This window comes from Mytilus californianus, unplaced genomic scaffold (genome assembly GCF_021869535.1).
Source record: "Mytilus californianus isolate M0D057914Y unplaced genomic scaffold, xbMytCali1.0.p SCAF_3, whole genome shotgun sequence".
Lineage (NCBI taxonomy): Eukaryota > Metazoa > Mollusca > Bivalvia > Mytilida > Mytilidae > Mytilus > Mytilus californianus.
In genome coordinates this window covers 14141701-14158459 of record NW_026262679.1, presented here as the reverse complement: position 1 = coordinate 14158459, position 16759 = coordinate 14141701, and the positions used below count along the sequence as shown (strand labels likewise).

General features: G+C 32.5%; 1 protein-coding gene across 1 annotated transcript in view; it reads left to right on the top strand.

Moving 5' to 3' along the window:
• Positions 1-1680: 1680 nt before the first annotated feature.
• The window catches only part of LOC127733970 (solute carrier family 22 member 5-like), a 38306-nt gene continuing 23227 nt past the window's right edge, over positions 1681-16759 (top strand). The window contains exons 1-3 of the mRNA XM_052243460.1: positions 1681-1978; positions 3522-3656; positions 14639-14724. Coding sequence (XP_052099420.1) covers positions 1695-1978; positions 3522-3656; positions 14639-14724 — 505 coding nt within the window. The 5' untranslated portion in view covers positions 1681-1694. The remainder of the gene's footprint in view (positions 1979-3521; positions 3657-14638; positions 14725-16759) is intronic.

The following is a 16759-nucleotide window of genomic DNA, read 5'->3' as shown; positions in this document are numbered from 1 at the left end:
AAATGATTTCACTTAATAAATAAGTAGAAATTCTGGTTTATTCTATGTAATCTGTATTCTTATCATTTATGATTTAGGTTATTCAACCCGATTGGTTTCTTCCGGATCCTCGTTTTTCGTGTTTATTGTCATTACATTATCAGTTTGATTTTGACTTTTGAGCTTAAATATCCCTTTTGGTATCTTTCGATCGCCTCTCTTCTGCCTCACCTATATTGCTAGTATTAAGGTTCCTGCAAAACACTAGCATATGGCGTGTGTTTAACTTTTAACGTTTATATTCATTAGGTTCGCTAACAATTCAGTAGTTATGACCTTGAATAAGAAAAAAATCTTTTGACGAAATGATGATGTTGTTTTCTGTGTAGAAGGTTGACTTCTCAAAACGCTGAGTCTTTCAACTGCGTTTTTGAGCTGTCAACTTTCTACACAGAAAACAACATAATCATTTCGTCAAAATATTTGTATTTCTTATTCAAGGTCATATCTACTGAATTGTTAGCGAACCTAATGGATATAAACAGTTTAACAAGCGCCAGTTAGCGGTACGGTTGATAGAATATACGACATTAATGAAGCAAAGATAATGACTATAATACATGTAACGTTTTTGACACAATTAATATTTTATGAAAATTAAAACTGACATAAACATCAATTTTAGAAGAACTTTCTGAGCACCAGAGACAGGATAATATAACATTGATAAGATATGTTATTTGTAATCATTTAGACTTGATGCAACTTTTTTTTCCAGAAGTGGATATTTTTCTCGGAAAATTACTTCCATCTACCAAATCGCATGCACCTTTTCATCTTTCAATTAACGATATCAAAACACACATACTAGTCGTAATTATCATATATTATGATAGGCTGATTGAACACTAACAGGCGTAATCAATCCTGCTCGTTATGATAGTATTTACATTTCAGGGTTTTGTGTTGACTGCTCAAGTGTACGTAACTGAATTATTTCCCAAGGAACAAAGAGGTACAGTATCTGGTTTCGGAGGTCTCGGATGGTCTTTCACGATGGTCCTTTTATCTTTGTGGGGATATCTGATGAGAAATACTTCTTGGAGATACATACACCTCTTTTTCGGCTTATTTGGTGTACCTGTCCTGTTCACTTACTGGTAAACACTTTATACGAGTTACTATGTTCTTTGTATGAACGAAAAGACAATTGGTGTAAAAAAGCAAGAGACATTTATCGCTATATAATAATGTTGTTTACACGAACGATACATAATTATATACTATTTCAAAATTGCTTGCAGTTATTGTAAGCAAATACAAAATACTCAATTTGATAACATGTTTTATAACATGTTTGCTTATCATTTAACATTTTAATAGCGTGTGTAAGTTACATGTAATAAAAGATAACAGGAACTGTCTGAAAAACAAATTGAACACAACAACAAAGATAACAAACCGTTAATAATAAACTTGTGCATAAAAAAGAGACAACGATGAAGAACACAATAGGGATTTTCATACATGTGTGCTTGATACATTGAATTGTAACAGGTATAACATATTTGGGATAGCTTGTCTTCTTAGTACCACCAAGCTTTATCTAATCGAACTTTACAAATGTAAAAAAGTAAAATACTAATACCTCGTTACAAGTGCTGTTGGAATGTGGCAGAATAGTATACCAGTTGACAGTGGCTGCTTACCGGAAGATGATTGATGCATATATATTTTTGTCCCATTCTAGGATCATAGATGAATCTTTGAGATGGCTGATTGCAAACAAACGAGCAGACGAAGCAAAGACACTTGTACGGAAAATAGCAAAATTCAATAAGATCGACTTAAATGATATTCTGCCATTATTACAACATGATGGTAAAATTGTTCCTTTTCCTATTCATCAAAACCCTAAGGAGGAAAAACGAGAAAACATACTAACTATAGCCAGACATAAAATCCTACTGAAGACATCTTTCATAATGGCTTTCACATGGTATGTTCATATCTTTGCATGCATGACATGTATTTAGGTTTTTGCAACAGAATATAATTGGCTTTTATTTGTTGCACTCATCAGCAGTAAAATCTGGCTTTATATACAATATTTTACTTGTATAAAATTACACTTTGACATTTTGGTATGTAATAATATGCACACATGCGTCCAGTTTTTTTCATAAGTACAGTTTTCAATTGTATAATCTTCAAAATAACACATTATAATTAAAAAGTACCTGTATTCCTTTGATTTATGATAAACTTTTGAAAGCGTTTTGTCTACACAAGACTCATTAGGGAAGTTCGAATAAATAAATTGAAAGCCAGATCAATTTCCAAATAAAGATCATTGAAAAGCAAATATTCCAAAATCTATGCCTTATGACAGTCCTATACCATATGACTTCGCATTTTAATGTTTATCTTTATGGTTTATTATATATGGTCATTTTCCTATGGCACTTTTGTGAATAAAACATGAATGGTAGTCCCTTTTTGGATTCTATGTCCGCATCGATTTTCTGATTTTCCTTTAAAGGTAAGGTATTTTCAAAATTTAAACGGATTCATGAAGGAAAATATGTCTTCATTTTAATTCTTAACTGGTTCAGATGTATGGAATGGTGATGAAAGCATAAAAGGCATCTGTTCGAGGTGAAGTAGCTTGTAAAATAAATCTTGAAAAGAGTTAATTGGGCGTTGAATAAGTTATAAGATATCACTGACCTGCGTTGCCATCGTGTTTTATATTGATAACGCACATGCATGTTGGTTTTTTTTTATTGGAAAGCTGTTAGACTATTTATACTTACTGCATCAAGTATTTAACACTCAAAATATAAAATTAACATCGAGACCTAATGAGTAACTTTTTAATAACAGACCAAAACTTATGAAATTTATAGTCAGAATTCGTATATATCATATATTAATAAGTCTAAATTGAAAACAACGTTCAAACCTATGATTGCGTTGGATAAAAGCCGCAATTTTTATACGTGTGCATGCAAAACAAATTTCTAGGTAAAAAGGTCTAAATAAAGCACAAACAACATTTTCCAGAAGACCAAAATAGTGAAAAAAGTAAATTTAAACAAAACGCATTTGACTAACAGGTCGAACAACGGATGTTCTTAAACACTGCTGACTGCCATTGACGATTGCCAGATAAACGGATCACAAGATGTAACAAAATGGATCTTTATTATTGATTTAATACCAAACAGAAAACAATAAACTTGCGGAAAAGATGGTATACCGCAAACATGAGGTGCACAAATAAGTACAACATATCCGGATTTCGACAATAAATGTCTCTTCAGTGATGTTAGGAATCGAAACGGTATTTAAAAGGCCATATAATTTACCTCAATTTAGGATAGACTCTTATATATTAACATACATATAAAAAAAATGCTGATTAAAAAAAATGAATTTTTAAGAATTGTTTTCTGAAAATTTAAAGAAGTCTAACCAACTATAATATACTAAATGTGATAATTCTATCTATTTTGTTTTCATAACGATACTTTTTGTAGGATGACCAATGCTATGACGTATTTTGGACTGACTTTGAATTCTGCCCAACTGGCTGGGAACAGATTCCTCAACCTGTTTTTATATCAAGTTGTAGAAATATTTGCAATGTTGACGTTTCTGCTTATTATCAACAGGTACGTCAAAATATTTTATATTTAGAATAAAACACCAGCAATCATGTAAGTACATTTACATCCCAGCTCCTTTGTTCTACCAGAGGTGATCTGAGCCGGATCAGCCCTACCAGATCACCCCAGCTTGAGTTTCTTTGTTTTGCATGCTTTCCTTTGTTTTGTAACATTTTGGCGGGAATGCCTAATCCACAATAAAACTATTGAGAAAAGACACACTTTCAAACTTTATGTAGAAGAAATCCATTGTCTATGCTGGGATTCGAACTTGAGACCTTTAGCATATCAACCGACGACACATATCCCTAGACCAGGACGACTGGATACCAACTCTCAGTAATTTAACATATTTAAAGGAAGCAAGATATTTTCATAAGTGGGGCGAGTTGGCAGACCTTTATTCAGTGGGATTTTAACCCTTTTCACAAATAAGGCGAGTTGTCAGACTCATTGTTCAATGGGATTTTACCCTTATTCATAAGTGGGGTGAGTTGTTAAACAAGAGTGGGGCATTTTTTTTAAAGTGGCGATTTAGTGTGGGCCGATTGGCCAGTGAGGCGAGTTGACATGGTTTCATATTTAAACATCGTGTTCGGGGGACATAAAGGGTATATATTATATAGTAATATATAAAGTATATTATAATAGTTGTGTGGCGTTCTAAACTAGATTTTATGAATTGTAAATGGTTTTTCGTCTAATCTAAAACAGCTGGGATGTAAAACAGTTATCCCATTCGGACTTGGTGTGTCAGTGTAAGATCACCCTCTGGCCTCCGGCCATCGGGATCATCTTACACTGACACACCGCGTCCTCATGGGATAACTATTACTTAAACCATTGTCGTGACGTCAGCCTATTCATTTACCGTGGATTCTTTTTCCAGAATCAACGCTTTCTAAATCTGTCGCTGAAATGGATTCACCAAATTATATTCAATTATTTCCTTTGTGTGCCTAATTTCATTAAGTTTGAATTAGCTAATTAACTGATTTCTGTTCACTTATGGAATTAATTTAAAAACTTACCTTTAATTTTTGTAATTTTTATCTACCTACCTGAGTCTACCTAAGTGTTTCCAAACGCAGGAGATCAGTTTGCTCCTCTATATTTGGCTCTGATTCATCATCACTAACTACACTTGTGCTACTTCCGGTGTTATCGGTGTATTCAATGTCAAAGTTATATATCATTGGGTGTTCTTTCCAATGCTTGTCTAGACGATTTCCAAAAATCTTCACATTCTTTGCTGTCATTACGATGTCCGGTAGTCTATTCAATACTTCCACTACTCTGTTAGTAAAGTAGTATATTCTTATGTCTAATCTGCTTCTGTTTTTTACCAATTTCATCGAGTTGCCTCTTGTTGTCGAGCTTGTGTTACGAGTGAATAAACCTTCAGTTACTTTTGAGTCATATACCCCTGTTGTTATCTTTTATTTTTCTATCATGTCGCCTCTTAGTCTTTTAAATTTTAAGGTAGGAATTTTCAAAATTTTTAATCGTTCTTCGTATGACAGATCTTTGAGGTTGGGTAACATTTTTGTTGCTCTACGTTGGACGTTTTCAATTGTCTCGATATCTTTCTTTTTGTGCGGGTTCCATACACTACTAGCATATTCAAGATGAGGACGGGCTAATGCCTTAAATAGTAGACAGAAGCTTTTGTAATCTAAATATTTAAAAGTTCTTCTAATAATTCCAACTAGTTGGTTTGCTTTGTTGACTTGTGTCTGTATATGTTTATCAAATTTTAGCTTTGAATCTGTAGTTACTCCTACATCTTTCTCTGATTGAACTGTTTCTAGTGTGATTTCAGATCCATCGTATGTCGACATTTTATACATGCTATCTTGCCCATAATTGGATTTGGTAGAAATTGGAAGTACTTTACATTTGTCTGGATGGAAACGTAATAGCCATTTTTCACTCCATTTGAACATACTATTTATGTCATTTTGCATTATAGTATTGTCAATTTCGTTGTTTATAGCTCTATATAGTTTAGTGCCATCTGCAAACATGTATACATCAGACTCTGCACATGACGGCAAATCGTTAATAAAGATAACAATTATCGGTCCTAAAACTGATCCTTGTGGAATACCACTAGTAACATCGTGCCATTTTGAAAAATTTCCATTAATTTGTACTCTTTGTTGGCGGTCGCTCAGAAAGTTCTTGATCCAATTACATGTTTGCAAGCTCATACCATATGATCTAAGTTTGTTGATAAGTCGTCTATGCGGGACTTTGTCAAACGCCTTCATAAAATCAGTATAAACTGCATCAATTGATCCACCACTATGTAAAATACTGGTCCAGTGATCTAAGACTTTTAATAATTGTAATGAAGTTGATCTTCCTCCAATAAAACCAAATTGTCTATCACTAAAAAGGTTATAACGGTTCATATGGTCTACGATTTTCTTTCTTATTAGTTTCTCCATCAGTTTGCATATAATACTAGTCAGGCTTACGGGTCTGTAATTTGAAGTTAGTTTTTTGTCACCTTTCTTAAAGAGAGCTGTAATTTGGTCAATTTTCCAATCTACCGTACCTGTTTTAAATGAGCTGTTGAAAATCATGCATTGTGGGGCATCTATTATATCAGCTAGTTCAAATAATACTTTTGGATGTACCTGGTCTGGTCCTGGTGATTTTGAAGTATTTAAATTTTTTAGTAGTTTGTTGATTTCTTTAGTTTTAATGTTATAATTGCTAATTCTTCAATAGATAGAATATTTTCGATAAATGTATCATCATTATCATTTTCTACAGTAAAAACACTAGTGACAAATTCAGCAAATACCTCAGCCTTTTCTGTATCTGTACTTGCAATAAAGTTTTTACCATCTCTTTTTACATGAAGTTCTGATACGCCACTTTTAGATTTTCGCTTTGCATTAACATAAGACCAAAAATTTTTACAGTTTGTTTTCGCAGATTCTGCTATAGACTTCTCCCGATTTTTTCTTTTTTTAGTAACTGTTGCTTTTGCTTTACTTCGAGCTTTAGTGTACCCCCCTGTAGCTTTCGTTATCTCTGTTATTTCTATACTTTTCCCATGCTCTATGCTTTTTTCTGATTGATAATCTAGCCTCAGCACTAAGAGGTGTTTTAAATTTCTTCTTTGATATATGTTTTTTTAGGTATATGTAAATTCATAGCATTAGACAATTTGTCCATGAACATGCTAACCATATTTTCTGTATCTTTATTAGCTAGTAATTCTTCCCAGTTAACATTCGTATGTTCCTTTAACTTGTCGTTATTAGCCTTAAAATAATTAAATTTTACGCTTTTCGAGTTTTCATATGTTAGGTAACATTTAATGTTAAAAACCAAAACATTATGTTGCCTTTATTTATGGTCACTGTGCCCAATCGGGTCTTGATATTCAATATTCTGGATAAAGTTCTTATCATTTACTAATACAAGATCAAGTAATGATGGTTCTAGGTTAATACGATATCGTTGGTTTATCTACCATCTGTTGATAATAACAGTCACGTAAACATTCTAAAAAGTTTGTACTAATATTATCTTTAGCAGACCACGTTTCCCAGTTTATGTCAGGAAAATTGAAATCGCCTGTCAAAAGCACATGTGAATATGAGTCTTCTAATTTGCTAATTTTCACAAGTAAATCATTTAATGCCTTGTGTTGTTCTTCAGAAGAAGATGGGCTCTTATAAATACAACCTATTATTAGCTTATCGTTATTCACTAGGTTTACCTTTACGCAAAAATATTCCTTAAATTCATGCTTAATATCTATCTCAACTGGTCACCAATAACTTTAAACGAATTTACATTATGTACACTGTCATCTTTTGGTATTACTCTTCCTTTAATACCCTTACTATTCTTCTTGCCCAGGAGGGCCCCCGAACTATGAAGTGGTATTTCCCCGATTTATCATTTTCTGTTTTCTCTTTCGCCTCGTTTAGTTTTGTTTTGTTTTGTTCCCTCTATGTTTTAGTCGTATCATGGGTCACACTTATGTTATAAAATGGACTACCAGTTTCTGTGTTTTTTAATCTTGAAAGGTTTTTCATTACACTCTCTTTACTTTCAGTATTGTTCAATGTTACCTTCATAGGCCTAGATTTCTCATTATCATCTGTTTTCTTTCAAATTCTAACCACATTGCTAAAACAGTTACTATCTGCATGCAGTTACTCTAAAAATTCTGAGAAGAAGTGTGTATCTGCTTTCTTACGAACAGAAGGAAGTTTTTCTGTGCTTTCTTTTACTCCATGGATAATAATGTTTTTTTGTCTACTTGAGCTGTCTCTTATTTCTGAAAGTTTCATTTCAACTGATTTTTCGATATTAACATTAACAGCCTCATTGCCTGTACCACATGTACCTATCAACGATTTTACAATGTCATTTACTTCCTCAGTGTTTACCTAAGATTTATTTCCGTTTCTAGATTTACTAATCTGCATTCCATTTTTTGCATAAATTCAGCGCATCTTACTTCAATTTCTCGATCTGATTTCAAATTTTTCATAACTTTTCCTCACAATTCGGACAAAACCAATGTAAGGCTGGGTTTTTAAACGTATCATACTCGTTTTTGGACAAACTCAAACATTTGCTGCTGAAGCATTCATTACAATACTCGCATTGGACAATTTTATCAGTGTTCTCTGTAAAACTATTTTTGCATATGTTTCCAAACTTCGTTTTCATTGTTTGACATACTTGAGGTCGAGTTTTTTTGTGATCTAGTTGCTATATTATTCTTCTTACCTGCTAGTGACATAATTTGCAAATGTTCAAAATGGCGGCGATGTAAACAAAAGTATCACCTATCTGTACGATCCACTTCAATCTTGTTAATTTACCACACATAAAGTTCAATCACTATATTCTTTATAAAGTTAAGATATTATCTCAGCTATTTAAAATGTTTTTAAAGATTCTCCATACTTTTTCAAAGGAAAAAATCACTAATTTATCGGCTCCTCAAAGAAACCCTTATTGATTCTCCAACCGGAAGTAATTTTTTTATATGCCTCCACTGGGAATCGAACCCGTCCTTGAAATCTGTTATGTGTGACTGACATCAACATATCGACGAAACCTCTCGGCTACCAATTGGTTACAATTTAAATGTCTATTTTTTATATATAAATGAACATATGACATACAACGGACACACAGAGCTTGTACTTTTATATATACATAATAGGCAATCGTAAAGTATAAGTTGGTAGCCGCGAGGTTAGCATGGTTAAGATCAATGAGTTAAAGAGTCAAATTAAAGGTAGGGACTTGTCGGTTTAGGTTCGAATCCCTGTATTCTCTTTGTTGTCCCTATTTTTTAGTTTTCTGTTTTTTTTTCTTATGTTGTATGTAATTGTGGATTTTTTTGTAATAATAGCGTGTTTAACCGTTTATTTTTTGGATTATTATTGGCTATTTCACATATTTGAAACGAAAATGATTACATTCAATTTGTCCATTTTTGTTTTATAAATATAGTAAGATTTCATCTGTTTTACTACATAATTTTATAAATGTTTATTCGCAAATTCCTATGCGAGTAAATCGTGATGTGCCTAGAATTTGGCTTCTTGCTAGACATTTCGGTAACATACTTATACTTTATATATGCTCTTTGGTCAGGTTGTTTTCTCGTTGACACATTCCTCATTTCCATTCTCAATTTTATTAGAAATAAGTTCGAATATGTCTTATTTTGTAAACACAGATAATATTCAGATGCCTGATAATTTAAAGGCAGACGTGTTGTGTTATATTTGTATTTTCTAACCAGTTACATAGTTGTGATCTTATGTTTAGTAATGCATCGTTGAACATGCTACCATGGTTATTTAAACTCACTTACCATACCTTCTAATTTAGAAAAGGCTTTAATTTTGAAAAGACATTAACACAATAGTTTAAGTTATAGAAACAATGGATAAGCGTTGATTCATGAAAAACAAACCATTCGCCCACCAGTATCATGCAGGTACATTTAAACTTGCAGATAAACAATGTCCAAAGAAACACTATTTAAAATGGAACGAGAGGCCGGCAATATTGAGAAACAGGGTTCCAGTTCGCCCAGATTACATTTACATTCTTATTAATGCCAATGTGTTGACCACGTGTTTTCTCCAGATTACATTTACATTCTTATTAATGCCAATGTATTGACCACGTGTTTCTGACTACGTCCGATTTTATTGGTTAAGTTTACATCTAACGAATCGAAACGCTCCATTGAGAATGTATGGCTCATCTGTCAATTTTGTTTACAAATGACAATGCAACAAGGATACTCGGGTTGAAAGGAAAATTTTGTGCAAAATCTTGTCTTGCTGATCATTTTAGCTGGACATAATGTTTGAACAAATCCTCCGAAGGAGTCGATTACTTTTTGTGTGTTGATGTTCAGTATTTCAATGTATATCTCTTATAGTTTTCGAGACATTAGGTAAAAACACTAAAATCGGTCATAAATCAAAAGGCAGCAACTATAATGAGCAAACTAACGACTTATACCATTAGACGTTGACTAAATCTTATCTTGCTTATCATTTTTATGCTATCTCAAATTTCCTTACATTTGCCACATCTTCGTAAAAATCGGCATTGAAGTGCAATTATTCCCAGAAGAGAAGATTAACGATTTCTGCGATGTTGACCCATTTATCGTGCTTATAATTTTTGCTGTCAAAAGTAATCTCTATTCAAGATTTAAAGACACCTACAAATCATCATTTAAGGACAATTACTCCAATGTTGAGTCGAACGTTTTGTCTATGTTGGGGTATTTCCAGATTGTTACTTGATGATCAACTTTGCTGTTTTAACTGTCGATTTTTTGTTTATTTTCTAGATAAATGTCAAAAATAGAAATATGGGTAAAATCGTCATTTAAGGGCAATACTACTTACAACACGAAAAACGCAGAAGTTTATAAAAATGATCTTTGAAGGGCAATACATGTAAATGAACGCATCAAAGATACCAGGCTTATAATGTTGTACATAAAGGCAACAGTAGTATACCCCTGTTCGAAACTCATAAATCGATAGAGATAAAAACAAATCCGGGTAACAAACTAAGACTGAGGGAAACGCATCAAATATAAGAGGAGAACAACGACACAACAAAAACCAGGCGCACGTTTCGTGTGCAAATAACTAACTAAACAATGTACTTGCTATTGACGAAACTCACATTCGTGGAATTTCCTTTACATTTTCGATGACATAATGCTTGTATTCTTACATTTCACTTAGAGTCGATTGTTCAATTTTAACCTATGAAAAAACTGAACTAGCTCAAAACTTAAAACATAAATATACATATCAGACATACATACATGTATTAGACATGGGCGAATGCTTGTCCCAATGATGAGTCAGAGGTATGTATCTTTTTCCTTTCCATATTTGGTAGAAATACGTCTATGAGACTTTGATTATATTAACGTTAGATAAGTGTACATATAAAAACAAATCTTAAACCGTCCGAATGAAATAGAACTACAGTTTGAAATACAAGATAAAAACAAACATGGCAATATCACAAAATAAGGGGTAAAATGAAATGCATCCGTTTCATTTGTATGAATAAAGGTAATTATTATAAAAACCCAATCACCCAATGAATTGTCAAGAAGGGTGGTGGTCCATAAACACGGCAAAGTTGCGAGAAATAACCAACAAATAAAAATTGTAAATAATTATGTCAAGTAACGACATTTTCAAGATAAAATGTTAAGTTGAACATTTTTTGCGTTGCGAATATACGTATTGATTAGATTTACAAACCTCTTGGTTCTTCATTAATACGTTATCCAGTCTGAGGGTTTATCCATTCACATCCAATCGGCTCCTCTGTCATATGTCACATCTTACTCTGACATATGGCTTTCATCTTATGACCGAAGATGTCCTTCTGTGTGGCTCAACCACTCGCTAATATTTCCATTGAAATAACTTCGGGACAGTTTTATTCTGTACAAAGAGTCTGTAATTTACACACTGTGTGATGTGGAAGTGGCTCATATCCCAAGGGTATTTCGTATTATTTCTATTCATTTTGCACGTAATTTGCGGGTTTTTTTTTGTGCTTGGAAAAGGGAGAAATGTTACATTTTCCGTCCATGGATATTTAAAGACATTAGTTTTCTTTCTGTTGTACGATTCACAGCCTGGATTTACTAGAGTGTTTTGGTTTTCGACTAGACATTTGCTATTTCCGCCTCTGAAACTTCCATTGAATGTCACATGATCACGAGCACTTTATTTTTCCTCCAAAGAGCTACCCGGACAAACGCGTATAGGTCACGCTGATCTTATTTGGGTCAGGTGACCTAAACACTGTGTTACAAAACCTTTTAGAATTTTGGGTCCTCAATACTCTTCAACTTTGTACTTTATTTGGCCTTTTTAACTTTTTCATACGAGCGTCACTGATAAAGTATTTTTTTGTAGGCGCAATAAACGCGCGTCTGCGTACAAAATTGTAATCCTGGTATCTATGATGAGTTCTTTTTACACTGTAAAATATCTAAAAAGTAATAATCATAATGGGGAAAAAATCAATAAATATTTCGGGTAATAATTGTCATTCGTCACTATTAAACCATTCCGTGTAAACTTAGTATCAATCATATTATAATAGAAATCCTGAATATCATACAAATAAACATAGGCTGGCGAAATAGTAAAAACCTTTGACTTCCGTATTAGGAAGAAAAACAATAACCACATAATCAGTACTAAAGTACTATTTATATTATATAACAATATCCTATAATTAAAAACAGATCGATAGGTACCACACTACGAACCGGTGCATATTACGCCTACATTCCGTACATCTAAAGACACACCCACGTTCATTTTGATCTATAAAGAGGTTAACTCCTAACTATCCTACTGCCTGTCGATACATTTATTTTAAGCACTGCACAAGTCATGTCTTCTTTGACTGTTCATGATGTTAAAATACTAAATCTTTGGGATGTGTTTTAGTTGATTTTAGTCTCTGATGCATGATTTTTTATTATTGATTGTCTTTGGCTTTTAACTAGCTGTCAGTAACTGCGAGTACTCTCAAATCGTACTTTCTTGTTCATTTGACCTGTTGATACTAATTGTAAAGCTTTTTTTGTTATTAAATGTTTACTTCTTCAGGGTTATATCTGGTCTATATACCAGCTTTGATAAGTGTTTGGTATTACTATAAATTTTCACTTCTTCGTACTATGAACATCAAAATTATTTATTTTGTAAACATATTTCCTTTCTCCATTTGAACTGTTCACGTATACCTAACAACAAAATTATTTTTATTTACCTTTGTTTAAAGTTATTGCAAATGGCTGACATTTTTCTTCAAGCATATTGTTTTTCTTAAATTGTTTAACATTTCACAGCGGTATAACATGTTACTTTAATTATTCTTCCCTTAGTTTATTTATTTTGTATTTACATTGTATCGTAGATCAAATTTATTTGTTCAGTGTATGTTCACTGGTGTTAATATGTCTTTTGATTGAGTTAAGCCATTTCAATTGATATTTTAAAGTGTGTCTTTCTATGTTGTGATGTTACACTATTGTTTCAGATAAGTGTGAAGGTTTGGTACCATTAAAACGTTTAAACCCGCTGCAATTGTTTGCACCTGTCCTAAGTCAGGAATCTGATGTTCTGTAGTTGTCGTTTGTTGATGTGGTTCATAAGTGTTTCTCGTTTCTAGTTTTTTATATAGACTAAACCATTGATATTCCTGTTTGAATGGTTTTTCACTAGTAATTTTTGGGGCCCTTTATAGCTTGCTGATCGATGTGAGCCAAGGCTCCGTGTTGAAGACCGTACTTTGACCTATAATGGTTTACTTTTATAAATTTTGACTTGGATGGAGAGTTGTCTCATTGGCACTCATACCACATCTTCTTATATCTCCTTATAAAAATAGTAAACATATTTGCTTTTCAGATTTCGTAAGCAATGTTGGAACAATTTAACACAATAGTTTGTTTCTAGAGTGGGTTGATCGAGATGGACGGCGAGAATTTACCATGGCTTTGAATAGAAAGATATGCCGGTTGTACGTTAAAAATTGTTGAGATCACAACCCATAAATTCTAAAACGACATCTTAATGGAAGCATACATATAATATATATCTGATTTTTTTTTCGGGGAATTCGGATATTGAGGGTTCCTGTGGTCTGTCGTAGTGGTTATTTATATTTTCAACAATAAACAATGCAAGTGTCTGTAAAATTTCAAATTCTAAATGCTCTTAGAATACTTTTAAGTAGAAAAAATTTGACAATTTTTTTCTCTACAAACATTTTAAATCAAAACTTCTCTAATAATCATTCCTCCTACTTTTTCATATTAAAATACCTGCACTTTTAAAAGTTTCAAACCGATGTAGTGTTACGTTTTGAGTTGTTATTGAATTAACGTCTAATGTATAACCTAAGAGACAAGTAGCTCAACATTCTTGTGTTTTTGTTCTTTTATTAACAGTTATCTGGTTAAAAGGTGATTAATGTCCCATGGTTCTATGTATCGTCTTCCTAGTTTAATTCAGTACTGTCTTTGATTCACCATATGGAGGAATTCCGTCGGAGTTGTGGGGTATCCGTTAAGTAGACAGTATCCAAACAACACTAACAAAATAAGCCATATATGCTGATGAAATGGGTTATAATATGAGTTAAAGGTTTATATTCGATTTTGTTAGAAAGAAAATAATTACAGCTGGCATATATCATATTTCAATCTTCTAAAAGAAAGTTTATATAATTCAAATTTATATTTCATGTTTGAGTTGTTTTTCTTGTGTATTGTCTATATTGCAATTGTTTAATATAAAAAAAATCACTGTACTGATTATGCCCATAATGGGTCTCTATTGGAAATAAAATTTATCTTATCTTATTTTATCTTATAACGTGAGTGATTTCTTATTTTTCTTTCTTTTTTTTAGATTAAAACGAAGACATGTATCAATGTTGTTCCATGGAATTGCTGGTGTTTCGCTTGTCATTTCTGCTCTGCTGGGGTCGTTTAAAAGTAAATTTTTCATGAAACGATTTACTGGTGATAATAGTAGTCAGAAAATTATTGGATCAATGCATGCCTATATACTAAATTAAGGTCTGTGCACTTTATTATACATTTACCTCGAATCCATAACGTACAACCGAAAAACAAATTTGGTGATTGTTGATCGAAAACTTAAGCTGCTTTTTAGTGAGTAAGATGTGAGATAATAATAGAGCTATATAAAAATAAGGAGATGTGGTATGATTGCCAATGAGACGACTATCCACCAAAGTTCAAATGAAGTGGATGTAAACAATTATAGGCAAGAATTTAGATAAATAGAACCATGTGACATTAACAGTCAGAGAAAAACATGACCTTGTGCAATGCCAAAATATAATTATCTACAGATTGTAGGACCATGTATGTACATATGTGTATAACAATAATGTTTAGTATGGTTTTATTTTACTAATAACAAAATCAATATGTATACCATGTTTACTTGATTGGTTTTTTTTTCATATTTGCCGTGCATTCCCATTTGTTTATTTAACTTTAATTGATTTGGTATGTTTACAAAAGACTTTTTTCAGGATCGGTTTTCTAGTGTTATCAAATTGAACAGTTTTGCCAAACCGGTTAATCGGATAATCTTTCGACCGATTAACCGGTAGTTAAGTTGATGTTTGAGGGCATACGATACAGTCTTGATCTCATGGTGAATTTATGACGAAAGTTTGCATACAAGCTATTTTTCACTTAGTCAATTCAAATATGAAATCAAAAATATACGTTCATGTGCTAACTTTAGAGATGAAAGGTCTTAAATTTTGGACATTTACTGGAAATTTCGGTTCTTGGACATTTCTATCCTTTGGAAAGACATACCTAGGTCTTTGTTTTAAAGATAAACCAAGCGGATATTTGTAAAAACATTTGGAATATCTTCTCTACATATGATTGCTTTGAATTTGTGTAATAATTCTTTGGAAATAATTCATTTTTATCACAATTCCTGGTTTTAGTCAAAAAACGGCATTTCTTGCTGTATATCTATATAATTTTAAAAAATTTCATCGGTGACTTTTTCATAAAAATTGGCACCAATAATCTTCACACATAATCAAGCCAAACGTCATTTTTAAAAAGAGGGGTCTATGAACTCGTTTTCAAGTTAAATCAGTCTGAATGATAAAAATCAGTCGAAAAATGCATTTTTTTCCCGGTATATCACAGTTTGACGTAGCGAAAAATAACATTTTACGTTAGCGACGTCCTTACATCCCCTGTAACTGTATCGTATGCCCTTAAAGGCTTTACTGAGAATTTACAGTACACTACAAATGCACGGCTTCGTGATGCGATGAATTGAAGTTTATTCTTGGGCTTTATATGGCTTGATTTTGAGAATTTCTTGTGAAGTTTGTGTTTTAGAAATCCAATAATACCATATCTACAGTGCCGTTTGTTTAATATTTTCAGATTGAGAAGTTTAAAATCTTCTTGATCTCGGCGAATTGACAAAGTATGAAAATTCTGTGGGATGTTTCAATTTGAGATGATTAAGCGTGTTACTCGTACTACACAGTATTTATTATATGTTAATTCCATTCACATAAGTTGGATTTCACAATTTTTGAGTCGGGATTTCGTTAAAAGTATGAAAAAGTCTTGGACGATGAAGTAGGCATATTTACGCAATATTAAATCAAAAGTGAAATAATGAAGTAAATATTAGTAAAATTTAATCAGCTTAGAATAATTCAAAATACATGTATAATAATTATTGTTTACTTTAGATTTTGCCCAAAGCTGATAGATAAGTTGTCTTTGCGCTGATTAATTTTGTAAAATTAGAATGTTTTCAAGGTACTGTGGATTCATAATTATTCGTTGGATACCAATTTTCGTGGGTTTCGTGGGTACAGATGAACCACGAATTTAAATGTTCAACGAATAACAAATTTTCTATAGGCTTTGCATGCAGTGATTGGCAAAACCACGAAATCAAATATCCACGAAAACGCAAGTTTTCCTCAATCAACGAAAATTGATACCC